The 23,931-nt window shown below is 62.1% G+C and overlaps 3 protein-coding genes across 17 annotated transcripts in view; 1 reads left to right on the top strand and 2 right to left on the bottom strand.

Annotated features, from left to right (window-relative positions):
* Positions 1-10,731, bottom strand: part of DLG4 (discs large MAGUK scaffold protein 4) — a 31,507-nt gene extending 20,776 nt beyond the window's left edge. For 5 of the 12 annotated variants that reach the window (XR_010408485.1, XR_010408486.1, XM_064582582.1 and 2 more), the window contains exons 1-4: positions 9,849-10,731; positions 9,553-9,651; positions 9,262-9,302; positions 411-575 (exon numbers count right to left, since the gene is read on the bottom strand). Coding sequence is in view for 10 of the 12 variants with exons in the window: in XM_064582582.1 (XP_064438652.1) it covers positions 411-575; positions 9,262-9,302; positions 9,553-9,651; positions 9,849-9,867 (324 nt within the window). In the remaining 2 variants the exon portion in view is untranslated. Of the gene's footprint in view, positions 1-410; positions 576-8,181; positions 9,242-9,261; positions 9,303-9,552; positions 9,652-9,848 lie in introns of those variants that run through there. The other 7 variants (XM_045890012.3, XM_064582583.1, XM_045890010.3 and 4 more) reach the window with 4 other exon arrangements.
* Positions 10,732-10,863: 132 nt separating this feature from the next.
* ACADVL (acyl-CoA dehydrogenase very long chain) lies at positions 10,864-16,311 on the top strand. 4 transcript variants are annotated; one of them, XM_045890003.3, is made up of 20 exons: positions 10,865-11,024; positions 11,111-11,186; positions 11,453-11,518; positions 11,607-11,679; positions 11,783-11,847; positions 11,959-12,093; positions 12,533-12,677; positions 12,935-13,064; positions 13,170-13,295; positions 13,653-13,851; positions 14,026-14,130; positions 14,556-14,642; positions 14,727-14,789; positions 14,890-14,991; positions 15,062-15,159; positions 15,246-15,318; positions 15,426-15,498; positions 15,589-15,661; positions 15,774-15,849; positions 15,924-16,311. In XM_045890003.3, the coding sequence occupies exons 1-20, from the start codon at positions 10,963-10,965 to the stop codon at positions 16,062-16,064; spliced, it is 1,968 nt and encodes a 655-aa protein (XP_045745959.1). In that variant the 5' UTR covers positions 10,865-10,962; the 3' UTR covers positions 16,065-16,311. The 4 variants fall into 4 exon arrangements, with proteins under 4 accessions (XP_045745958.1, XP_045745957.1, XP_045745956.1 ...); XM_045890002.3 differs by having other exon boundaries at positions 10,864-11,024; positions 12,935-13,295; XM_045890001.3 differs by having other exon boundaries at positions 10,864-11,024; positions 13,653-14,130.
* On the bottom strand, positions 16,247-23,658 carry DVL2 (dishevelled segment polarity protein 2). The gene is given in 16 exon segments (XM_045890005.3): positions 16,247-17,197; positions 17,314-17,529; positions 17,809-17,988; positions 18,125-18,256; positions 18,368-18,496; positions 18,665-18,732; positions 19,247-19,323; positions 19,401-19,540; positions 19,618-19,687; positions 19,831-19,921; positions 20,030-20,165; positions 20,285-20,394; positions 20,517-20,590; positions 20,592-20,663; positions 20,952-21,021; positions 23,191-23,658. Coding segments are annotated over 16 exon segments (2,205 nt in total). The 5' UTR covers positions 23,385-23,658; the 3' UTR covers positions 16,247-16,751.
* Positions 23,659-23,931: the final 273 nt, after the last annotated feature.

The raw sequence follows: 23,931 nt of genomic DNA on the forward strand, positions 1-23,931 counted from the left end.
GAGGGCAGCAGGAGCTGGGAACAGAGCTCAGGACACAGAAAACGGAAACGGAGGTGGGGGTGTGTGAGGGAATGAAGACGGCCTGGCGTGGGGAGCATCCTGGGGGTGCACCCATCTCAGCACACGTGCGTGCAGGTACGCGCGCGCGCACACGCACACACACACACCCAGGCTTTAGGCTCCACACCCACTGTCACTTGTCTGGCCTCTGTGTCTCCTCGGTGGGAACGAGGTGTCTCCGCCCCCCCCCCCGCCCGAGCGCCCCCTCTCCAGGCCCCAGGAGCCCAAGGCCCAGGCGCCCCGTCCCAGCCTCCTCCCACTATGGCTCTCGCCCTACCGGCCCGTGGGGGTGGTTGCCGCTCCGAGGCTCCGCGGGCCGCACTGGGGAGGGGGCCGCCTGAGTCTCCTACCTTGAGGGGGGAGAGGTGGGCGTGGCCCACGACCCCGTGGACGGCCTCGAGGTGGGACAAGTTCCTCTCCGCCACGTGCACCAGCTCGGGGGCGTTTACCTGGTTGGGGAGGTGGGCCGGGCTGTGCTCCAGAGGGGGCGTGTCTTCATCTTGGTAGCGGTATTTCTGGGGATGGGGACGGAGGCGTCACTGGGGCCGGCCCAGGGCCTCGAGCTCCAGGCTGTCCGCCCGGCCGCCTCCTCTCCCCCCCTCCTCCCCCGCCCCCAGTGCAGTGCGGAAGGCCCCGGGGCCAGACCAGTTCCTCCCCTCCCTCTCCCCCAGCCCCCCTCCCGCCTAGGCCGCCACCTCCCGGCTCGTCCCAAATCATCCCAGCCCCTCCCCCAACGCCCCACGTCCCAGGCCCCGGCCTTCCCCCCCGGCACACCCCCTCCTCCGGCCTCCGTTTCTCCCGCCCCGCCCAGGCCTTCAGCTTCAAGCCCCTGTCACATCATCGCCGGCCCTCTGACACTCCGTACCCCCCATTGTCGATGCCCGTCCCCAACTTCTCTGCTTCCCTCGTCATCTTCACCCCACTCCCCAGGTTTGCAAGCTCCCTCCTCCATACTCCAACCGCAGCACTCCCCCCACCCTATCTCACTCCCACCTGCCCTCCCGGCCTCAGTCTCCCCACGGCAGCCTCTACCCCGAGAGCACCCGGCTCTCCGGCACCAACATGCCAGAGGCAGGGACCGCAGTCAGGCCCTTCGACTGGCAGGTACTTGGCATCAGCCCCCCAGGCAGGACGAAGCTGAACTCGTCCAGCTCTTCTTCCACTGGCCCCGCTGGTTCCCAAGTGGTCCACAAAGGGGCCCCCGGGCATCTGGCTCCTTCCCTACAAATGCCCACAGCCCAGCCAGCTAATCGGATACACTAGAAGGGGACGGAGAAGGAAGGGGGAGGAAGGGAGGCAGCAGGGCTCAGGAGGGGGGCAGGGATGGGGGTCGGTTCCAGGTTGGCTGACTGGGGAAGGGGGTAGAGCACAGAGTCTCAGAGTCCATTCCCGGTCTCCCTCTGGCTTTTAGGGGTGTGAAACCCAACATGACCCCTGACTCCCTTCCCAACTGACCACCAGCCATCTCACGGGGCCTCCCATGCTAGCCTGACAAGGACACCAGTAAATGAGATTAACTAGGGCCAGAGAGAGAGGAAAAGGGCAGCTGGAGACGGCAGTGAAGGGCCTCCCGCAATGAAGGGCCTCCCACACCGGCCTCTGCCCTCACACTACTCCCCTCCTCAGGAGCCAGCCCCCCCAGAAGCAGACCCTCCCAAACTGCAAGTTCAGGGAAGGAAGAGGAGAGTACCAAAGGCAGGGCTCCCTCAGAGACTAGAGAAGACAGAAGACACCCCCCCCCCCACACACACACACCACCGGACACATAGGTAAAGAGAGAAGGCAGAAATCCCCTCTCAAAAAAGCATCCGAGAAGCTGAGTCCCCCAACACTGGGAGGGCAACAGTTGCAAGATCCAACTGGAGAAAGCTTATCAAGGTCAATGCCCGATGCCAGAGTAGGATCCTGAAAATTCGGAGGATGTAACCCAAGTTTGGCTGTAGCTAAGGGGGCAGCAAGAGAACGGGTGGGAAATGGGGCTGGTGACACGAAGCCTCTCCCGCCCAGGACAGAGGGATGAGGGGCAAGAAGAGCCTCTAAGAAGGAAAATAGGGGCTCATCAAGATACACTCAGTTTCAAGACCATGGGCACAAAAAGTAGAGAAGAAGGAAAAGGGGGGGGCGCAGAATAAGCTAAATAGTCCCCCCCCAAAAGGCTGGGCCATCTTGGATAACAGAATCCCATGACCTGAAAGGGGTTGTTCACTCCACACCCTGAAACGGGGGTCTGCAGCCTGGACAGCGCCCCAGAACTGGGGGTCTGGGGGGAGGGAAGGAAGCAGCTTCCCCTCTACTTCCCAAGAGTCCCACACCCTGCGTGGTCATGAGGCAGGGCCCAGGGTGGCAGTTTCTAGTTTCTCCCAGTCTGGGGGAGGGTTCAAACCCACTGCCCCTCCCTCTTCAGCCCACCCCACAGAGAAAAATCCCTGAATCTGATGAAGCAATGTCAGGGTGCAAAGAAAGAAAATGGAATCGCAGACATTCATCGTTCATGCTAGAGAGGAAATGAAGGTAAATTTTTCTCACAGTAAGACTGCAGACACCTCTCCCTGCCCCACCCCCATGGGGGGGCTGTCTAGTTCTCAGGAAAGACTCCCCCGCATTAGAAGACAATGTGAGGGAAATGGGGCACAAGGGAAGGGTACCAAAGTTCCCAGAATGTGGCTGAAGGAGGTTAGGGCCTATGTTCAGTCCTGGGAAATTTTCGGAGAACTGTACATGTAGTAAGGGGAGGTGGGGTAAAGAACCGTCTGGAGGAGTGGGGGTGGGGGAGAGTAATTCCCAAATTGCGAACTGGGAGGTGGGGGTCCGGGTCAGCACCTCTCGGTCCCAGATTACAGGACCACTAAAGCACGACAGGCAGGAAAGGAGGATGCCCTCTTTTACCCTACTGGGGCTCTGGGCCCGAACGGCGACAGCTCAGATGCCACTGGGACCAAGTCTGAACCCCCAATACATTAGGGCATGGGCAAGTAAAAGGCCTGGGGATCGCTGTTGTTCCTTCCCCCTTGGCCCTCTCATCACTGAGCCCCAGCTGCACAGAACGACCTGGAACGAGGCTTGCACCCCCAAAAGAGGGGTGTGAGTGAAAGTGGGGATGTTGATAAGAGGGGCGACCCCCTGCGCCTGTCCGCGAGACACTGCAACCCAGAGACCCCGCGCCAAGCAGAAGGAAGAGCGACAGCACTTGAAGCTTGCACCCTGAGATTTGGGGGGTCCGGGAAGAGGGGAGCGGGGCCGGAGCCCGTACCGCGGCACGTACCACGCAGAGACACATGGAGGCGAATCTGTTCCGAGCCGACATGGAGAAGGGGAGGGGGACTGAGGGGAGGGGGCGGGTGGGAGAGCAAGGGTCCCAGGGTTGGGGGAGGGGGAGGGGCAGAGGGGCGGGGGCTGCGGCGGACGCGGCGACTGGAGGCTGCGGCCGGAGGGGGGGGACGGCGCCTGCGCAGTGCGGGAGAGCGTCACGATGGGAGCGAGGGGGTGAGGGGAGACCCTCTTAGCCATCAACTTCCCAGGTTCCAGCTGTTTCTTTGTGGACTTCACCTTCCACCGCATACTCCTATTCCGACCCCTCTACAGATTTACCGATTTACAGCTGTAGTTCTCACCTAATCTCCTGCCCCTAAAATCACTAGGCCCCTAACTACTCCCAAACCTCACTGGACCACTCATCTCCCCCGGACTCCCAAGGTGCGGGAAGGAAGAAGCACTTCTCTCTCACTGCAGAGGGACCCCCCCCCCCCCCACACACACAAAGGATCTAAAATGCCTCCCACAAGCCCCTCCCCAAAGATCGTTAATGCAGACAGCATCCCCTCAGATGCCAAGACATCTCCTATTCTAATAAGCAGTCCGGCCCCACCTGATAGCCAGGCAATGCTTTTCAAGCGTCCCCTCAACTTAAACTGCCCTTTAAGTCATCCCTTTTAAAATCATATCCCCTAATCCGCCCACAGAGACCTTGAAATTAGTGCAAATATTACCCTTGCTCTAATGTAAACATTCAAATAAGCAGTCTTCAAATTCGTTTGGGGTCCCCTGTCCAAATCCTTGCATCTAATAAGATACTCCTGATTTTCCAGTAGGCCCGCCGCGGGTACCACCAGAGGTTTGGCTCAGTGGAAAGAGCATGCAACTCTTGATCGTGGAGTCGTGAGTTCGAGCCCCAGATTGGGAGTAAAGATTACATAAATAAATAAATAAACTTAAAAAAAGAAAAACTTAAAATATATATATATATATATCACCAGACCCCAATTTCTGGAGTACTTAATGTATCTTAAAGCTGACCGTCCAAATTCAATTGCAGTCTCTTCTATCTATTCCCAAACCTTTAGAATAAGAAATACTTCCCTACCCCTTTTCTTCACTCCTCATGTTCATACATTACTCCTTTTTCTGGCTGCCCTTCCTACATCTCACCATCACCTTCATGAATCTGAATTCCAACTTTGTTAGAAGAGTGCTCCCAAATATAACTATCTCCCCCACATCCAAGCCTCAAAAAATATTCACCTAAAGTAAGATCTGGCCTGCAACTGGCAGTGACCCACAAATCTTCCAGAACACCTCAAAACGACTGCCTCTGAGGTTTGCATTTTCCCCAAACAACTGACCCTGAAAGCATCTCTCCCAAATGTTCTCCCATCAAACGCCCACCTTCCCAGCTCTTAGAGCCCAGTGAGCAGCCTCCTCAAATTTGCCTCTCGGACATCTCTATAATGCCCACACAGGGCAGAGAGGACGGACTGCCCTAGAACCTCGCCTATGTCCCTCCCTTCCCTTCCCGTTGATCGGAATCTGATGGGTGCGCCCCCGAGATGACCCCTAATGCCCTAGTTTCATATCTGGATGGAATGCTCGGATCCTCAGAGGGAGCCCAAGCGGAAAGGAGCTGAACTCGAAATTCCTTCTAGAACAGAAAATGCACAGGCCCTAGTTCTCCACCAGTGGGCGCTGTGGCCCCTTAAGACCCTCCCCCATCCCCCATTTCCTTTTTCCCTCCATTTTCCGTTTCCCTGTTGCCTGGCAACGCAGCAATCAAGGCCTTTGCTGTCGCCTAGCAACCGTCTCCCTGGAACATAGAGCTGAGGTAGGAGGTTGTGGTCTGATGAAATGTGAACAGGCCTCCATCTTAGGAAAACTGAGACGTCAGATCGCCCAACCCTCGGATTCTCCTTCCCAAAGACCCCCCCGCACCCCGCAGTTCCTTAGACAACAGGCCCCCCAAACCCCGTCTCCTCTGGGCACATGGGACCACGCCACGCCCCTGCCGGGTCAGCCCCGCCCCCACTTCGGGCCGGTCACCCGGCCCTCAGGCCCCGCCCCTTCCCGAGGGTTGCGGCCCGTCTCCCTCGATAGAGTAAGCCAGACCCCACCCACCTGCCTCAGGAGACCACGCCCCCGTCCACTTCCCGCCCATTCGCTCCCCCGGCCTCGCCCACACGGTCCCTCCGCCGCGCCCCTGTCCGCCAATGAACGAGGCCGCTGGACACCCTGCCCCGCCCCCGGCATCTCGGCTGGGCCCAATAAGGACCACCCGGAGGGTTTAACCGCTTCGCCTCCGGGGCTCCAGCCCAATACCCCCGGTCTTTCCCCGCTCTCCCCCCTCCCCCACCTGTTCTGCTCCGCCCTCCGACACCCGCGCCCGGCCCTCAAGTCCGCCACGCAACTTCAGTCGTCGCCGGTTGCCATGGCAACGGCGGCAGCAGCGCGGGGAGAAGGGGGAGGGCCGGGGGCGGAGTGGGAGAAAGCGATTCTCAGAGACAGACACGGGCAGAGACCCCGGCGCGGAGTAAGCCTAAGTGATCGCTCGGAAGGCAAGAGTTAGCGCAAAGCACAGGGCCTGGCGCAGGGCAGGCCTTCCACAAGTGTTCCCCAAATTACTGCGGCAGGAATCTAAATATAGGCAATGAAAGATGGAGGACACCCAAACGGGGCTGGGAAGCTCAACGACCGCAAAGCCTGAGCACCCCCTACCCCGCCCAGCATGTTGGGGGCGGGGGGCGCTGCGGGGGTAGAGGGGGAGGGGGAGGGGGAAACAAGTGCCTCGTGCCCCCTGCTGGCTCCTCCTGGGCTACCCTCCGCTGCCCTGGATAGACAGGAACCACAACTCCCAACAGCCCCACGGACAGCAACCCTCTTACACCGAGGGCTCTTGTGCCTCAAGGCCTTATGGGAGTTGGAGTCCTCGTCCTCCCGAGACTGACAAGTTTTCCGGCCAAGGAATGTGGCAAGCCTGGGTCTCCTCCACGCCTCTGTAAAACCCCAAATGCATGACTGATCCTCTCTGCGCAAGGCTCCTTCCCTCGGGGATGCTCACCCTGGGCTCCATCGAAGAAGTAGGAGTCTGGATGGGAGACGAATAAGCTCCCCCTCCCAGAATAGCTTGCCACGCAAGCCCCTCACCCTCGCTGGCACATGTGTGTTCACATGTTGGAAGCAGAGCCCACACATTCCAACTGGCTTTCTGGGTACACCTGAACACAAGAGACCACAGCCAGGGAACCTAAGGCTGAGGGGCGGGCTAAGGGCAGGAGATAGGGGAAGCAAAGGATCAGACAGACATTAAGGACACCAGGCCAGAGTAAGTGAGGCGCAAAAATCCCCTGAAACTCCAGGGAATGGGGAAAGCAGCAGCATGGGAGAAAGCCTGGAGCCCACAGAACTTGGGGGGGGGGGACAAGCAAGTAGCTCTGGAGAGGGTGTGGGGACTCAGGACCTGAAGGTCCTCGGGGTCCAGTCTCTTGCATCCATTGCTCACACGTGCACGATGCATGTGTACACACATGTGTGAGTTTGTGGCAGGGAACATGTGTGTCCTCAGCTCCCTCCCCTGAGAAGCTGCAGTTCCCACTAAATATAACCCCCTCCCCAGCCTGTGACTCACCCGGACCCCGCCTCCCCGGCCCCCACTTCCTGTCCCACCCCCCAACCCCCAGCTGCCTGCCACCCGCCCAAGCCTCCCTCCACACACCAGGCATCCAGCTTGCCAGTCCCAGAGTCTCACAGCCAAGACCTAGGTATTCTGCATCCCACCAGGAGCTTGCCTGTGCTCCCCATCCAAGATCTGCCCTTTCCAAGGCTCCAACCACAGGGACACCCTCGTCCAGTCCTCGACCGCTGCCAGCCCTGCCCTCCTCCAACTCCTTTCCACCCCGGTAACCTGAAATCCAGGTGTCCTCCCCCACCTTGATCCCAAGAGTCAGGGGTAAGAGGAACATTCTCCTCCATCTGCTCTTCTCCCTCTTCCTCAACAGGGGTGGATACAGTGTGGGAGGAGACAGGGATATTGAGCACCTGCCTGGGCCACCCCCAAATTCTGCACCACCCACCTGGTCCCCCTCCTCAAATCCCCCGTCTCCCCCGAAAGCGCTCATCCTCCTCCTCCTCAGGGTCTGGCAACCTCCGCTGCTGCAAGCTTCTCCCTCCCATGGGAGTACCCCAAATCCTCACCTCACCTGGTCCATTCCCTCAGGTGATCCTATGTCAGGCCCTAGCCCTCTGACAACTCCCAACAGTCCCCATTCTATAAGATTGAACCCTAAATGACCAGCTCCCTGTAATTGAGCATACCCCCAAATGTCTCTACCACGAGATGCTTGTTCTATAGGCTGAAGGCCCACCCCTTCTCTGCCCGCTGACACCCCCAGACCAGCCAGGCACTCACAACCAATAACCGTCTACCCCCATGCCAAGAGCCCCCTGAAATTGGACGAGACACCTAGAAGCCAGTTTGTCCCCCAGGAGGGTAGAGAACCCCCCTCACACAGTCCACCTTCTAATGTACAAGAGCAAGACTCCCCTGTCAGCCAGGCTTCTTCTTAAATAAGTCTCCCTCAAACATCGTTGGTGAACCCCAAAACCCATTAGCCCCCCCAAACCACAAAACAGCCCAAATTTTCCATTTCTCTACAGGTACAAAGGGCTCACTCCAGGGGGCACCTGTGGCCAAACCCAGCATTATCTCAGATGTGAACCCCAAAACTAAATCATGACCCCCAAATACATCTTCTGATGCTGTCACTCCAGGGCCCCCAGCCCGAGATGAGGCCTGCCTAACCCCTCCCCACAAACTCATGCCCTCCTCCCAGTGTATAGCCCCCCCATCATGCTTACCTTGGTTGTCACTATACAGAGACAGTCCATGTTGGGGGGGCTGGCCGCGGCGGCGGGTAAGGGGCTCTGACTTCATCGGAGTTTCGTTCCTCCCCTCCGTGGGTTCTCACCCCTCCCCCCTCCGCACCCCACTTTTGCAGGGGGGGCCAGGATGGGGGGAGGGGTGAGAGGGGAAAGAGGGGGTTGGAGAAGGGAAGGGGAGGGGAACGTGGGAGGGAGGGGAAGGGGGCCCTAAAAGGGGGTCCCCAGTGGAGGGGAGGGGGCTTGGGGAGCACACCCCGATTCTCAGGAGGGGCGGGGGCACCGGGGGCTGGCAGCCCCGGAGTTCGGGGGCTGGGGCATGAGCTGGGGTGGGGGAGGGGAACCGGATTTCGGGGAGCCCCGGGGTAGGGGAGGGTCTTGCCTAACGGCCAGGGGCTAGGGGCCGTGGCGGGGGGAGTGGGGTGGGGGGGTCGGAGGCGGCAGCGGCCGAGGGAGCCGTGGAGCCGAGGAGGGAAGGGGAGAGAGGAGGAGAGAGGAAGCAGGGGGAGGGAGGGAGGGAGCGAGGAGCGCGGATGGGGGGGTGCCTTGGCCGAGTTAACTGCTTCGGTGCTGGCAGGAGCCCGGATAACGGGAGAGGAGGGAAGTGCAGCAGCAGAGGGCCCCTGAGGCAAAGATGGAGGCCTGGCCAGGCACCAGCGCACGGAACAGAGACCAGGAGGATGGCTTCAGTTTCTCAGGGCAGCGAGCACCCCGAAGTGGGGCCGGGAGCACCCATGCTCCTTTCAGTACTGGGGGGGGAGGGGGCCTGGCAGGGGGCAGGGCCTGAGGGAGGGGGGCTGGCAGGAGGGGATCCCCGGGCGGGGGGCGAGTTCTCCCTCAGGAAGCCTGAAAAGTAATTCGGTCCTGGACTCTTTAGTGCCTGAAACTGGGGCCCAGGAAAGCGGGGGGAAGCAGGAGGAAGAAGGGGCTACAGGACGGGGGTGGGGGAGAGGAGACTCAGGAGTGTGTCCCCAGGGCCCCCAAGTCGTCAATGTGAGCTCAGCTGTCCAGCCCTGCCTGCCCGCTCCCTGAGGAAGCGGCCCCACCTCACCCCCTTACCTGGCTCTCCGAGATGGAAGCCTCATAAAAGTCCAGGATGTCTGTCACCAGAACAGAGCTGAGTTACCCTCCCCCACCCCTGCCGCCCTGGCCACCCCTGCCACCATCTCGCCTCCTGGTGTCTGGTAAGGGAGGAGCTCCTCCAGCCAGGGCGGCTGGATCCTGATGGAGGACGGTCAGGACGACTGACCCCTGCTTGGACTCCTGCTTGCCCCCAAGTTCGGTCACTGCCCTAGCAGGCCCAGGCCAGCCCTTGCCACCACTGCCCCTCAGAAAATTGGGGCTACTCACCCAGCAAGGCCTGGAAGAGGTCACTGTGCAGCACGGTGAGGAGAGGGGGTGCCCATCGCAACAGTGGGGGGGCCAGGAGCCAGAGGGCTGAGCGGGGAGCTGGTGAAATGCAAGTGAGGGAGGAGGGGGTCAAGGAAGAGACAGGGGGACCAGCACATTCATCTTCCCCAGCCTGTGCCCTCTCGCCCCAGAGTCTATGGGAAGGTTCAGGAGAAGGGTCCCCGAATCCCAACCCCCAGCCCACCCCACTCCGCTCAGCCCCCAGGCCTTTCCTCCACGGGACTCTTGAGTTTCACCTCTGGGTCTCTCGGACATCTCTCCCCTCTGACTTTAATCTCCCTAATCCGCAGGGTTGGAGCTGAGCTGCTTCCCCACCCAGTTCTAGCTGTTAGCTGAAGTGGGCAGTCCCATCCTTCCCCTGGCTCCTCGCACGCTGGCCTCTCTCCCCAAAGCCAGGGGTGAGTTTGCTATACTTCCCAGAGGAACTGGGGACGGGGGCCACCCCCAAGGAGGCTCCTGCAGCCCCAAAGGAAAAGCAGGTGAGCCCAGATCTCTCCTGGGTGTGTCCCCAGTAAGGATGGCAGGGCAGAGGTATAAATTACCTGGGATTCCTTGACCTAGGGGTAGAGAAGTAGGTGTGTGTGTGAAGGGGGGGTGGGGGGGGGGATGAGAATTCCTACAGTTCCTCTCAGGCTGGGAAGAATCCAGTATGTCAGAGATCTAGCCTAAGCACAGAGTCTTAGGAAGGAACAAGGGCACAGAGAGACGTACAGGAAGATCTCAAAGGCCCTAAAGGGGAGGCAGTGAATTTGAGGAGGGGAGCAGGGTCTCCTGTGAAAATTCAGGTGTTTCCAAAGTTAGTGACACCTCCTAGGTCTCAGAAGAATATGCTTGGGTCCCCCCTCCCCACCATGTCCCTCCTCTTCGTGTTGATGGAGACGAATTTCACAAGGGACCCCGAAGGGTTGTCTTTCCCTCCTTCTGCCTCTGGCGTTTATCTTACACTCCTTTCTTCCCACCTATCCCTGAACAACTCCACCTGGGAAGTCCTCCTTTTGGTCTACCCTCCACCCTTCTGGCTGCAGTCGCCTAAGCTCCTCCCTCTTCCGCCCCAGCCTATTCCATCACCCCTTCCGAAGGCTACACTCTAGTTCGGACGCGCGCGATGAAGGCGTTTGGGGGAGACGGGGACGTTTGGAGATCGCTCTAGGTCAACCAGAATGCAGGGGCGAGGGGGCGCCCCGGAACTACATCTCCCAGCATGCCCGGGAGACCGGAAGCCCCGCCCACCCGCCTCCCGGTGCATTGTGGACGATGAGTCAAGACAGGACGGGGGCTGCCAGACTTCAGTAGACGGGCCGACCGCGGTAGGTCCGCGCTCGAGTCAGCGGCGGCCGGAGCGGCTCGGAGATGCAGGCGGCACGGATGGCCCCGAGCGTGGGGCGGCAGCTGAGGAGGTTGGGGGTCGGAAGGTGCGTGCTGGACAGGAGGGATGGGGCGGGGGCGGGTGGCAGCGGGCCTGGGGACCGGGCCAGGACTGAGCCCCCTCTCCCCCCAGCTCGCGGCCCCGTGCGCCCGTGTGGCAGCCCCCGCCCGGCCCGGCCCGCCGACCCTATGCCAGCGGGGCCGCTCAGGTGAGTGACGGCGGCCTGGGAGTGGGGGGTCCGCCTGGGCTTCCCCTTCCCCGCCGCCGGCAGGGGTCTCCCTCTCCGTCCCGGGCACCTGCCTCCCGGCCTGGCACCGAGAAAGTAGGGGAAAGGGCAGGCCAGGGTGCCCTGATGTCGGAACTAGGGGAAAGGTCGCCGCAGCCGTCCTCCGCCGCTCCCCAGCTCTTCCGCTGGGCTCTCCTCGGCTCTTCGGAAGCCCTTTCCCCGGCCTCGCTAACTATCCCTTTCCCCAGGCGGTTCTGGAGAAGTCCGATTCCTCCACCCCCGAGGCTTCGACCAGGGAGAAGCAGGCCAAGGCGGTATGTGGCCTCCGGGCCGGGAGGAGCTAGGCCAGGGGTTCACCCTCCCCAGCAGACAGCTCCCTGAAACCGCCTTCTCCCTGTGCAGGAATCGAAGTCCTTTGCTGTGGGGATGTTCAAGGGCCAGCTCACCACCGACCAGGTGTTCCCCTACCCGTCTGGTAAGGGGTAGTCAGAGCTGGGTGGGGCGGGGCAGCGTCCCTCGCCGGCCCAGTGACCTGACCAGCCTGTTCCCCGCCTCCCCCCCCCCCCCCCCCCCCCCAGTGCTCAACGAGGAGCAGACACAGTTTCTCAAAGAGCTGGTGGGGCCGGTGTCCCGTTTCTTTGAGGTGAGGAATGACTTGGGTGGGGGAATACAGGGCTTTGGTCCCTGATGGGGTGGGAGCAGTGTTGAACAGCTTAAAGGGAGCCTGGATGGCAGCATCCTGTGCCTTCTCCAGGAGGTGAACGATCCTGCCAAGAATGACATGATGGAGAAGGTGGAGGAGACCACCATGCAGGGCCTCAAGGAGCTGGGGGCCTTTGGTCTGCAAGTGCCCAGCGAACTGGGTGGTGTGGGCCTCTGCAACACGCAGGTGAGGGAGGTCGTCGCCCCCCCCCCCCCGCCCCGCCCCGTTGCCAGCATCCCAGTCTACTGCAACTTTGTGGATTAAGCTCCTTTCTTACCTGACCCAGGATCCAGGTTTGTGAAGTAACCGCCCTTGTGGCCTCTCGGATGGTGACTACCAGTCCACACACATTGTTCCAACAAACCGTTTCCAGACGTACACCTTTCCATACACCAAACTATGTGCTTCCTTTAGGGCCACGGACCTCACCTAAGTTCACAAGTCCCAATGGGAGGGACTGACAAATAGGGTAGGAAGCTCCCTACCAGGGTCCCTCTCTGCCATGGGGACATTTCTTCTCTCCAGTCACCGTGTGGGAATGCCCTGCCCTGTTGACTGCACTTTCCTGCTAAGGCCCCCACGGGGCAGCCAGTAACAGCCCCAGAGGCCTGCTTTCCTCCCGCAGTACGCCCGCTTGGTGGAGATCGTTGGCACGCATGACCTTGGCGTGGGCATCACCCTGGGGGCCCATCAGAGCATCGGCTTCAAAGGCATCCTCCTCTTTGGCACAAAGGCCCAGAAAGAAAAATACCTCCCCAAACTGGCATCTGGTGAGGCAGCCCCAGGAGACCCAGGGGGGACTGGGGGTGTCCTGGGCTTGGTACAAATGAGGCTGGTGGTACGGAGGTCACCGCTTAGCTGGGCGCGTCGGTTGGGGGAGATTCTGGGAAGGCTTCAGTGTGCTGGTGGGGAAACGTGAACCTGACTGTGGCTAGAAGCATCGAGGCTGCCTGTGGGCAGGGTGGGGACAGTGAGGGGCCTCTGATGCCCATTGGGACCCAGTTTAAAGGCGCTCTCTCCCCAACAGGGGAAACCATAGCTGCTTTCTGTCTAACCGAGACCTCCAGTGGGTCCGACGCAGCCTCCATCCGAACTTCAGCCGTGCCCAGCCCCTGTGGGAAATATTATACCCTCAATGGAAGCAAGCTTTGGATCAGGCAATCCTCCCCCACCCCCTGCCTTTGTCTCTTCTCCACCTCTTCCCAGTTTCAGGCCCCACTGCTCTGTCCCCCGCACCCTGACTGCCCCTCATTTTTCCATAGTAACGGGGGCCTGGCAGATATATTCACGGTCTTTGCCAAGACACCAGTCACAGACGCAGCCACGGGGGCCGTGAAGGAGAAGATCACAGCTTTCGTGGTGGAGCGGAGCTTTGGAGGTGTCACCCAGTGAGTGGGTTTGGGGAGAAGATGGAAGCGGAGCCAGGCTGGGGCACAGCACTGTGGTCCAGGGCAGATGGTGTCCCAGGTCACCCTGGGGATGTGTGCAAAACCCAGAGCAGCCGGATGGCATGTTCTCTTTGGGATTAAGCTGCACGGAACTCGTATAAAGCTTGGCTCCTGCAGCCAGTGAGCCGAGCATCTGGTAGGCTAGAGAACCAGCTGTGCTCATCCTCCAAGCATGCCGGCCCTGCCGCCTACACCTTCTCCCGTGCTGGCAGCCGCAGTAACCCCCGGCTCCCACAAAGTGACCCCCGCCCCACGGCAGCCTGCCGAGCACACCTCTGCTTCTTTGCCCTGTCACAGCGGGCCCCCCGAGAAGAAGATGGGCATCAAGGCCTCGAACACGGCAGAGGTGCACTTTGACGAGGTACACGTGCCGTCGGAGAATGTGCTGGGCGAGGTGGGGGCCGGCTTCAAGGTTGCCATGCACATCCTCAACAACGGAAGGTTCGGCATGGCCGCGGCCCTCGCGGGCACCATGAGGGGCATCATTGCTAAGGCGGTGAGTGCCCTGCTTGAGCTCCAGCTGGCCGGAAGCAAGGTCGCCCTGTCCCCCTTCCCCGGGGGGGGGGGCTGTCCCTCCCCTCCCCCTGGGCTCGGGTCTCCGTGCAGCCTGTCCCTCTCCTGGCGGGGAGAAACTGCAGAACCCCACTGCGACACACGGGCTCTCCTCCAGGTGGACCATGCTGCTAATCGTACCCAGTTTGGGGAGAAAATTCACAACTTTGGGCTGATCCAGGAGAAGCTGGCCCGGATGGCTGTGCTGCAGTACGTGACTGAGGTGAGGGTCCGCCCACAGCCCGAGCCCCGAGCCCCAGGCCCCGGGCCCTCCTCCTAGCCGGTAGGACTACAACTCCCAGCAGCACCTGGGGCAGTGGGTCTCCAGCTTTACACCAATGCCCTAGGGGATGCGGGGAGGCGTGGTCAGCGCCGAAGGGCGAGGGCCGAGTCGTCGTTCTTCGGAGGTCCCTGAAGCTGATCCCACCTGCGCCCCCACCTACCTCTTCTCCTCTTCCAAACAAGTGCAGTACCTAGAAGCCCCCAGTGGGCTGGCTCAGGGGACCAAGTACGTGCCTGACAGGTGGAGCTAGGTGGTGAAGGCAAGGGCCTCGAGGGTAGGGCAGACCTGGTCTTGGGAGCTCTGGGCGATCGGGGTGAGTCTGACACCATCCTTTTCCTTCCCACGCCCCAACCGTGCAACCTCAGTCCATGGCTTACATGGTGAGTGCCAACATGGACCAGGGAGCCACGGACTTCCAGATCGAGGCCGCCATCAGTAAAATCTTTGGCTCGGTGAGGTCCCCGGCCTATAGGGCGGGAGAGCCCAGGGTGGGAGCCTGGCTCTACGACCCATCTTACGTGGTTCTCGGTCCCCAGGAGGCGGCCTGGAAGGTGACCGATGAGTGCATCCAGATCATGGGCGGCATGGGCTTCATGAAGGTACGGGATGGTGCTCTGCCTGGGGCGGCCGCCGCGGTAACAGGAGGGGCGGGCGGGCGCCACTCAGCAAGGCCGTGTGTTCTGGCTTCCCCCATGGCAGGAGCCTGGGGTAGAGCGCGTTCTCCGAGACCTTCGCATTTTCCGGATCTTCGAGGGGACCAACGACATTCTCCGGCTCTTTGTGGCTCTGCAGGGCTGTATGGTAAGAGGGAACTCGGGGAGGAAGGAGGGAGAAGAGCACATCTTGACTCTTAGGCTCTTCTCCCACGCAGGACAAAGGAAAGGAACTTTCTGGACTTGGCAGTGCTCTAAAGAATCCCTTTGGGAATGCCGGCCTCCTGCTAGGAGAGGCAGGCAAACAGCTGAGGAGGTAAGCCTGAGTGGGGCCGGGCCGGGGCCGGGCCAGGGCGGGCTGGGGGGTGGTGACTAACCGGTCACATTCCCCCTTCCTCGAAGGCGGGCAGGGCTGGGCAGTGGCCTGAGTCTCAGTGCTGTCATCCACCAGGAGCTGAATCGGAGTGGAGAGCTGGTAAGCACTCGGGGGACGGGGGGGGGGAATGGGGGGGACGGCAGCCCGTGTCGGGGGGCAGGTGCGGCTGGGCCCTCTGAGCTCTGGTGCCTTCCCTCTCTGTTCAGACAGTGAAGGCTCTGGAGCAGTTTGCCGCTGTGGTCGAGGCCAAGCTAATAAAACACAAGAAGGGAATTGTCAGTGAGTGAGCCCTGCCCCGTCCCCTCCTTTCCCTCCTCCCCCAGCCCCCCCCACCTTTCACCCGCCGACCCCGGCCCGTCTACCTGACAGATGAACAGTTCGTGCTGCAGCGTCTGGCCGACAGTGCCATTGACCTCTACGCCATGGTGGTAGTTCTGTCCAGGTGCGGCAGTGGCTGGGGCGGGGGAGGTGGCCCAGGCAGCGGCGGTGGGGGGTGGGGGTGCCCGGGCCAGGCTCATGGCCCAGGTTTGTTTGCCCTTCCTGCTTGGCGCCAGGGCCTCAAGATCCCTGAGCGAGGGCCACCCTACAGCCCAGCATGAGAAGATGCTCTGTGACAGCTGGTGTATCGAGGTGAGATTCGGGGTCACCCAGGGCAGGCGGGGGGTGCAAGGCGCGGGCCTGAACCCCCCCTCCTGTGTCCCCAGGCGGCGGCCCGGGTCCGGAAGAACATGACCGCCCTGCAGTCTGACCCACAACAACAGGAGCTGTTCCGTAACTTCAAGAGCATCTCCACGGCCTTGGTGGAGCGAGGCGGCATGGTCACCAGCAACCCCCTGGGCTTCTGACTGCTGCCCGCCGCCAGGGCCTGGCCCGTGCCTTCTCAAGCCCAGCGCCCCCCACAGGCCCTGGTTCTGCCTTAAAGAGGGCCTGGCCCAGGGCCCCGCTGCTCTCACGGCCTCGCTCTGCCGGGCCTCCTCTTGGCCTCGCTGCCTGCCTCCCTCCCAAAGAAAGGAGCCAGAGGCGTGGGGAGTTTGCCCCTATTGTTTTATTTGGTTTTATACAAGTGACTAAATAAATAGAGTAACAAAAGCAGCTACGTGGGCCCCCAATACCGAACACCCCAGCTTCCTCTGACTGCTGGCTAGGGTGCCCACCCCCTTCCTCCTCCCAGCGTACCACTGCCCGCCCCCCACCCTGCCCAGGACACAGCTGACGCCCAGGGCGGGCACAGCAGGAGGTCACATTGTGGGGTTAGAAGAAGGGGCCCGGGAGACAGGGATTCTTCATATAAAAAAGGGAAGCGTCTACTGAAAAAATAGTCCAAAAAATGTACGAAAGTCTATTTCAACCCCCCCCAAAGGCTTATAAAAACAGTAAAGCTAAAAATAACCAAAGGTCCCTTACACACCCCCGAGGGCAGGGGAGGGACCAGGCACTGCCCGTGAGTCACGGTGGCAAGCCCCTCAGCCGGCAGGGGCCCTCGGCCAGGAGGGGTCAGACAGGACGGGCCGAGGAAGGAGATCCTGTGCGCTCTACATAACATCCACAAAGAACTCACTGGGGTTGCCCATAGCCATGTGGAAGCTTTGGCGGCTCGCTGTCAGCTCTGGGGGCACAGAGCCCAGGTCTCTGACCGGAGGGGCCCCCGGGGGCTGCACGGCTGGAGGGACAGGGGGTGGAGGCGGGGGCATCATGACCACCATCATGGGATTGTAGGGGAGGGCCATCCCCGGGGGCGGTCCGTAGGGATGGAGCCCAGGGTGGGCTCGGAGGTTGGGAGCACCCCCTGCCGAGCCCCTGGAAGGGGGAGGGCCCCCGTCAGCCCCGCCGGGATCCCCGCCCCGCCGGAGGCTGCCCCCGCGGCTGGAGGGCTCAGACTCACTGCCGCTGCCGGACTTGGACTCGGGGGCCCGCTCATCAGGCCTCCCTGGGCGCCCTGCCCCCCCATCGCTTCGCGTCGACCCACTGCTCCGGCTCCCTGTGGGGGGGTGGGGGGTGCGGCCACCTGAGCCCTGACCCTGCATCCCTCGGCCTCCCCGGCGCCCCCCCGGGGGCCGTCCCCAGGCGCAGTACTGGCGTGGGACAGTGACTCACCCTCGCTGTGCTGGCTGCTGGCGCTGCCCCCCCCGTAGGTGTAGGACGAGAGCTCGTGGTAGGGCGGCGGCTGGGGGCTGTACGGGTGGGGGGCCGGGTACTGGTATGAGAAGGTGGGCAGCAGGGGCCAGGGGGTGGCCCCGGGCAGAGGGGCCAAGGTGTCCTGGTCCGACGCCCCGCTCGAGCCGTCGTCGTTCAGGGACAGGCTGACGAGGTCTGGAACGCAGCAGAGGAGCGAGAGTCACTGCTTCGGAGGCGCCTTTTCCCCAGAACCATCCATGAGGGGGGCGAAGACGAGGGCCTCCGACAGGAAACTCCCCGTGGGCCCCCGCCGCCAGGGCACGGCTCGCCCACGGAGCACGGCCGGGTGCCGTCAGCCAGGGCAGGGCCTGACACAGGACACGCTGCGCGACCGTCCACGGCGGCCCCGGCTGGCTTCTGGGCTAGGGGTGCGGCTGGAGGGGCAGGATGGGGCGGTGGGGACAAGAGACTCACAGCTCTCGCAGCCGCCGCTGAGGTCCCCGAAGACGTAATAGCACTGCTCGGAGAAGGTGATCTTGTTCACGGTGTGCCGGATGAGGCCCGCCTTGAGCAGCCCGCTCGCGTACTTGCGGGCCTCCCGCCGCTCGGGAAAGCCTTCCACGTGATGGTAGAGCCAGTCGACCACGTCCGAGCCTGGGAGCGCCCGAGCAGAGAAGCGCTCAGCTCCTCCTCCCGGACTCCTGCCTCACCCCTGCCTGCGCCGTTCCCAGCTGGGGCCTCCTCCGGCCCCCGCTCCTTCCCATACCACCCGTCCAGGACCCAGCCATACCCAGAAAGGCATTAGGGATGGTGATCTTGAGCCACATGCGGTCCCGAACTTCCAGCCCAGACTCTGGAGCTGCCATGGCCTTGGTCACAGATGCCATGTCCGTGTGGATGGAAAGACCCCGGCCTTCACAGCCTGTGCGGAAAGAAACGGGTCTGAGGTAGGGCCCACTGCCAAGCAGCGGCGGGCACAGCTCCGGTGAGAGGCCTTCCGGGGAGGGAACAGTAAGGTGGGCTGGAGGCTCACCCTCAGGCAGAGAGGACCCCGACGTCATGGTGCTCATGGACGAGGAGCCGGGATAGGCCGGGAAGGTGCCGGTCAGCGCGGCGGAGTGGGACACCCAGGCGGCAGGGTCGATGGGCTGGATGGGCTCGTCTGGGACAGAGAAGGCCCCTGCGACGATCATTTCCCTGCCGCTCCCTGACTGACTCCCATCCCACCTCTGCCCTGACCCTCCTCCAGCCCTTCCTGCCGCCTGGAGGCCCAATCCCGGCTCCCCAGTCTCCTGACCCCTCCCCAGTCTCCTGCCCCCGCAGCACTCACTTCGAGGAAGAGTGAAATAGGCCTGGGGAGAGGGATCCCAGCACTTGGCCACCGTCAGCACGATGGGGCTGTGGGGAGGGTGGAAGCAGTCACGCGGGGTGGTGCAGGGGAGGCGGGGCGGGCCTTGGGAGGGCGGAGGGCAGAGAACTAGGACAGAGCAGAGACCGCAGACGGGGCTGGGCTGCAGGGCTGAGGCGGGGAGGCTCTGGCGCAGGGGACCCACTGACAGCGACAACTCTAGAAACGCCGCCGACAGGTGCGAAGGAACACACGGTCAGGGTCCCTCCGGAGCCGGTCCGGGAACAGGGACGCTAAGCCACGCCGTTCGCGGATGGGGACGGGGACGGGGACGGACATGTGCACGCACACCACACCCGGGGGTAAGACCGCGCAGACACAGAGCGACGGACGAGGGCAGCGAGAGCGGGGAGGGGACTTCGGAGGCATGCAGGTGGGGGTCTCGCGGGCACGCCCTCGCCCCGTGGGCATCGGTCACGTTACGCGGCCGTGCCCCGCACGCTCCCCAGACCCGCGTGGCCGCGGGCCGGGGCGGCAGACGAGAGGACGGGGCCGCCGGCTCACCCGGGCTTGTGCACGATGTCCCGCAGGACCCGGACTGCGTCGTCGTTGCTCATGTTCTCAAAGTTCATGTCGTTCACCTGGAAGCCGGGCCGGCGGGTCAGGGGCGGCCGCCCGGGGCGCACACCCCGCCGCCCACGGTCCCAGGGCAGCCCACCTGCAGCAGCATGTCGCCCGGCTCGATGCGCCCGTCGGCCGCCACGGCACCCCCCTTCATGATGGAGCCAATGTAGATGCCGCCGTCACCCCGCTCGTTGCTCTGGCCCACGATGGAGATGCCCAGGAAGTTGTACTTCTCTGCGGAGGGCGCGCACATGACGAGGGGAAGCCCGCCCGGCGCGCGACAACCCCCCCGGCCCCGCGCCCCCTCGTACCCATGTTCAGCGTGACGGTGATGATGTTGAGAGACATGGTGGAATCGGTGACGCTGCTAAAGGACGAGGCCTGTGGGGGACACGGGGAAGGAGCTGGGCTGCCTCCGAGGACCCGGGGCCGAGCCCCAGAGTCTCACTTCCTGTGCCCCGGGCCCCCTAAGCCCGGGCCCCCAGCTTCTCCAAGGTCCAGCTGTCCCGCGACAAGCCCCTCACCCTCTCCAGGCGCGGCGGCCGCTGTTTCCTCCGCCGCCGGTGGCGCTTGAGGAGGCGGGAGGCACTGCTCTGCTCTGTGGAGCTGCTGAACCTGTCAGGAGGTCGGGAAGGGGAGCTCACAGGCAGACGAGGTTGGGGGGCGCCCGGCAGAGGGATGGGAGGCGCGGCTGCGGGCGGGAAGCGAAGGGGGGGGCCGTACCTGCTCATGGTGTCGTCCTCGTCTGAGTCCCCCAGGCTGGTGCTCTCCAGCTCGCTGGTCATGAGGGTGGAGGAGCTCTCATAGCCAGCCAGGTGGCGCTCCAGCCTTGAGGGGCCACTGGGCCTGTGGCCCCCCGCTGCGTGCGAACGGGACCCTCAGGAGCCCAGGCCTCGGGCTGCTTCCCCTCGTCGCGCCTCGGGCCGAGCCCTCGCCCTCCCCAGCCCCGGCGCACCCTCGGGGGCCTGCCCCCCTCACCGCCGTGCTCACTGCTGTCTCTCCTGCGAGGCCGTTCCCGCCGCACAGACACTACCGACTCTGTCTCGGTCTCAGGCTCCAGGTTTTCCCGGCTGCTGGACACATTAGGGCTGGGTGGGCAGAGACGTGTCAGGGGGACGGGACTTCAAGTCCTCAACTGTCCCCCCCTCCCCGGGGGCTTGAGTCCCCTCCTCACCTCCCTCCCCTGGACTCAAGAATCCCAAAGACTCACTGGAAGGACGGAGGCCTGGAGTCCCCAATGCCGCTGGTCCTCTCCGGGGGCAACGGGGGTAACGGTGGGGGGGGGTGGCGCCAGTTCGGGCCGAGGCTCGTGGGCTGGGGGAGCCATCTCAGGTTGGGGGTTATCTGACGACACCAGCTGGAAAGAGGCAATGACAAAACCCGGCTCAAGCAGGAAGGGAGGCATCTGAGGTGGGAGTAAAGGAAGGGACTCGGGGAGAGGACAGGGTCTGAGCAAGCCCACGGCCGGCGGAAAGCACCGAAAAAGCAGGAGCGAGCAACAGAGGCTCCAGAAGAAGGCTGAGCAGCTCCAGCTGGCTCTCCGAGCCGGTGAGGCAGCAAGGAGCCAGGGCCTCCAGCTCCTGGGCAGGGGGCACACTGAGGCTCAGAGGAGTCCGGCGGCTGCAGGGGGGACGGGGGCGCTCACCCAGGACACCACCCTTCCGTTGAAGCAGGGCAGGCGGGCGTTGTCATCCGAAATCTCCTCCTTCACCACCCTGCCGAGAGACAGCGAGACAGCATGAAGGCCAGTGAGAATGGCCTAGCGCCCCCCACAGGCACCCCCGTTCGAGGCTTCTCCCGATCTTCGTCCAGGTCAAGGACGCTGACTTTCCTGCACCTTGACCAAGTCCTCGTCCCTGACGCTGAAATGCTTCTTCGCTCTCACACCTAGGAGTTTCCAAATTCGCCCCCTTTCCTTCCTTCTCCTCCTCTCCCCAACTCATCCTCAGGTTTTTACATTGCTCCAAAGGTTTCCTGAGTCTCAGTCAAACCTCTCACTCCAATCTCAAAGGCCGTCCCATCCCCTCTGGTGACCCCAGCTGCCCCAGATGTCTGTCTAACCTTAGGAGCTCTGCCAGCACCTCCCCCAACCTCCACCCTGCTCCTCACACGCCACCGTCCCTAGTCCCCGAAGCCTTTGGTCCGGAGTCTGTAGTCTCATGCTTTCCTTCGTTTTCTGTACCTCACTCCCAGAAAGCTATCCAAATGCGCCACCTTTCCCCACGTACAAATACCCGTTAGACCGAAGAATAGTACTTGCTCACAAGGCTGAGCACTCCCAAGGAGAGGTGAAGCCCAGTTTCCCATTCCCCTGTGGCTCATCTGGCACCGAATTCTACACTAAGCAGCCCAGCCTTGGGGTCATCTCTCCCACGGGTTCCTTGGGATGGATGGGACTTGCCCCTTCTTCTCAACCACCACGAGAAATCATGGATGCCTATTCTGTTCAACACTGTATCCTAGTCACACAGCAAGGAACCTCATGCTTAGGGAGCATGAACAAGTATCTGTTAAATAAACATATGAACTATGAGATTCTCTACCCTGAACAGACTCTCTCTCTTTCACACAGACACATCCTCGCCTCCAAATTAGGACAGCCTGTCTGATTAACCCTTTAGTCTACTATGGTTCTAGGAGCCTGGATACATGAAAACTTAATCCCATCTGTTATCAATGGGGCAACTCAGCCCGATCACGACCACCACTCTGTCTCAGTACAACGCAGTATTCTTCGCTACGTAACCCAGCCTCGGCGTAGCCTAACCTGGAAAATTATTCTGAGTGATCTCACTTACAGACCAGTCAGACTCAATACTAGTCGCGATTACAACTCACCAAGAAATCACCGTGCGTCGCTTACCTATACTAAGCTTTTTCCGCAAACTGTGTCCATTTCACGGATTATGCCGCTAACAAACAGAAAAACCTTGATCTAACTCCCAGGTAACTCCCAAGACAGTCCCACTTTCCCAACGTCCAACAATCTCTCAGTAGAGGCCAGTCCATTCCACTATCCCAGACCCCGGACTGTCCCAGTCTAATCCAGCCGGCCTTCAAGGGCTGAGGCTGGCTACCCAGAGAGCTCAGGCTCGAAAACTAGGAAGACATTTATTGTTCAAAGTTCTAGTCTAGCCCAGAATGACCCAAATTACTCCAGGATAGCCCAACATGTTCTAACAACAGCCTAGAGTGTCCCATCATGCAGCTGTCTCTACCAATATAGACATTATCCCAATACAGCTGTCTACACTGGCAGAGCCCCCAAAAGCCGGGTCTGCCCCTCTACAGAGTGTCTCCATAAAAACTAGGCCCCAGCAGAAACTAAGATCAGCCAATCCCACCCAGTAGAGACCAGAACCACCGAAGTTTTCCCAGGATAGCCCAATCTACTTCAAAGCAGCCTAGAACATCCCAATACACCATTCTCTGCGTTCGGACGGACCAGAATGTCCCCAAACAATCCCATCTGCTGTACTCTAGCCCAGAATATCCCCAGGTACCCCGACCCAGCTCAGTCTACACCAGGAGATTCCACAACACCCCTCAGAGCCCGTGTGCTACAGGACTGCTCCGAATGCACCAGACCACCGAGATTATCCCCAAATCAACCAGTGCACCCCACTCCGTTCCAGTATAGCCTAATCTTCCCTAATCTGGTTTAGCACAGCCCGCTGCGTCGTCCTACAGCTCCGTGCGCCTCAATCTGTCCAAGCATAACCTTGCCCGTCCTGGGATACCCAATCTAAGGCCAGCATAATACAGTCTGCTGCACCAGAGCCCAGAAAACGCCAGCATGGCCCAGAGCAGACCTGTGCCCCTCCACAGTGCCCAATCCACCCCAGCGCGGCCACCATCGGTTCCAACCTAGGCCTCGCGCTCACCCGAAATCCTGATCCATAGACTTGAAAAAGTACTTAGCGCCCGCGGGCCGCTGCAGGACGCTCTTGAAATCGCCGAGGGTGATGCGCTCGGCGGGAACGGGGATCTTCACCAGGTAGGGGGTCTCTTCTTCATCCAGGTGGTAGATCACCTTGGTCTCCCCGACACCGCCGCCCCCCGCGCCGCTGCCCGCCATGGTCTCGCCCGCGCGCTCCCGGGCTCTGCCGCCCACCCAACGGGGCGAAGCGCCCCCGCCGCGCCTGCGCACACGCGCACCCCGCCGCGCGAGCGCGGACAGGACCGGCCGGCGCAGGAGAGGTGCGGAGGGGTCAGCGGGGTGGCGGTCGACGGAAAGGGGGCGCGGGCCGTGCCGCTCGACCCGATGCCGCGGATCCTGCCGCCGCCGCCGCGCGCCGCCGCCGCCGCCGTCGCGGGCGCCCTTCAACACCCCGCCCACCTCTCCTCATGTCACGTGGCCCGAGTCGGCCCGCCCTGTCACGTGACTCCCCGCGGTCACGTGACCGCCGCGGCTCCTCCCCAGCGCCCCCGCCACGTGATCGTTGCTTTCAGCAACGGTCTCCCAACCCTCGACGGCCCCGCCCCCAAATGTGTCCCCACCCGCGTCCTCCGGGTACCCCGGCGAAGCTGGCCCCGGCCCTAGGGGGCTGGCGGCCGGCTCCCACCCCGCTCTGCTCCACCCAGGCGGGGGGCTCGAAGCAACGCCGATCCCCCTGGAGCAGTGC

This window comes from Mirounga angustirostris, unplaced genomic scaffold (genome assembly GCF_029215605.1).
Source record: "Mirounga angustirostris isolate CCGP_5_RB_7025 unplaced genomic scaffold, mMirAng1.0.hap1 SCAF_17, whole genome shotgun sequence".
NCBI classification, from domain to species: domain Eukaryota; kingdom Metazoa; phylum Chordata; class Mammalia; order Carnivora; family Phocidae; genus Mirounga; species Mirounga angustirostris.

Excerpts from the sequence above, each read along its gene's own strand:
- ACADVL (XM_045890000.3), top strand. The coding sequence starts at position 10,963 with ATGCAGGCGGCACGGATGGCCCCGAGCGTGGGGCGGCAGCTGAGGAGG. Across the intron at positions 11,848-11,958 it reads CGGTGTCCCGTTTCTTTGAG|GAGGTGAACGATCCTGCCAA; the intron begins GTGAGGAATGAC and ends TGCCTTCTCCAG. Across the intron at positions 14,131-14,555 it reads TGCTGCAGTACGTGACTGAG|TCCATGGCTTACATGGTGAG; the intron begins GTGAGGGTCCGC and ends GTGCAACCTCAG.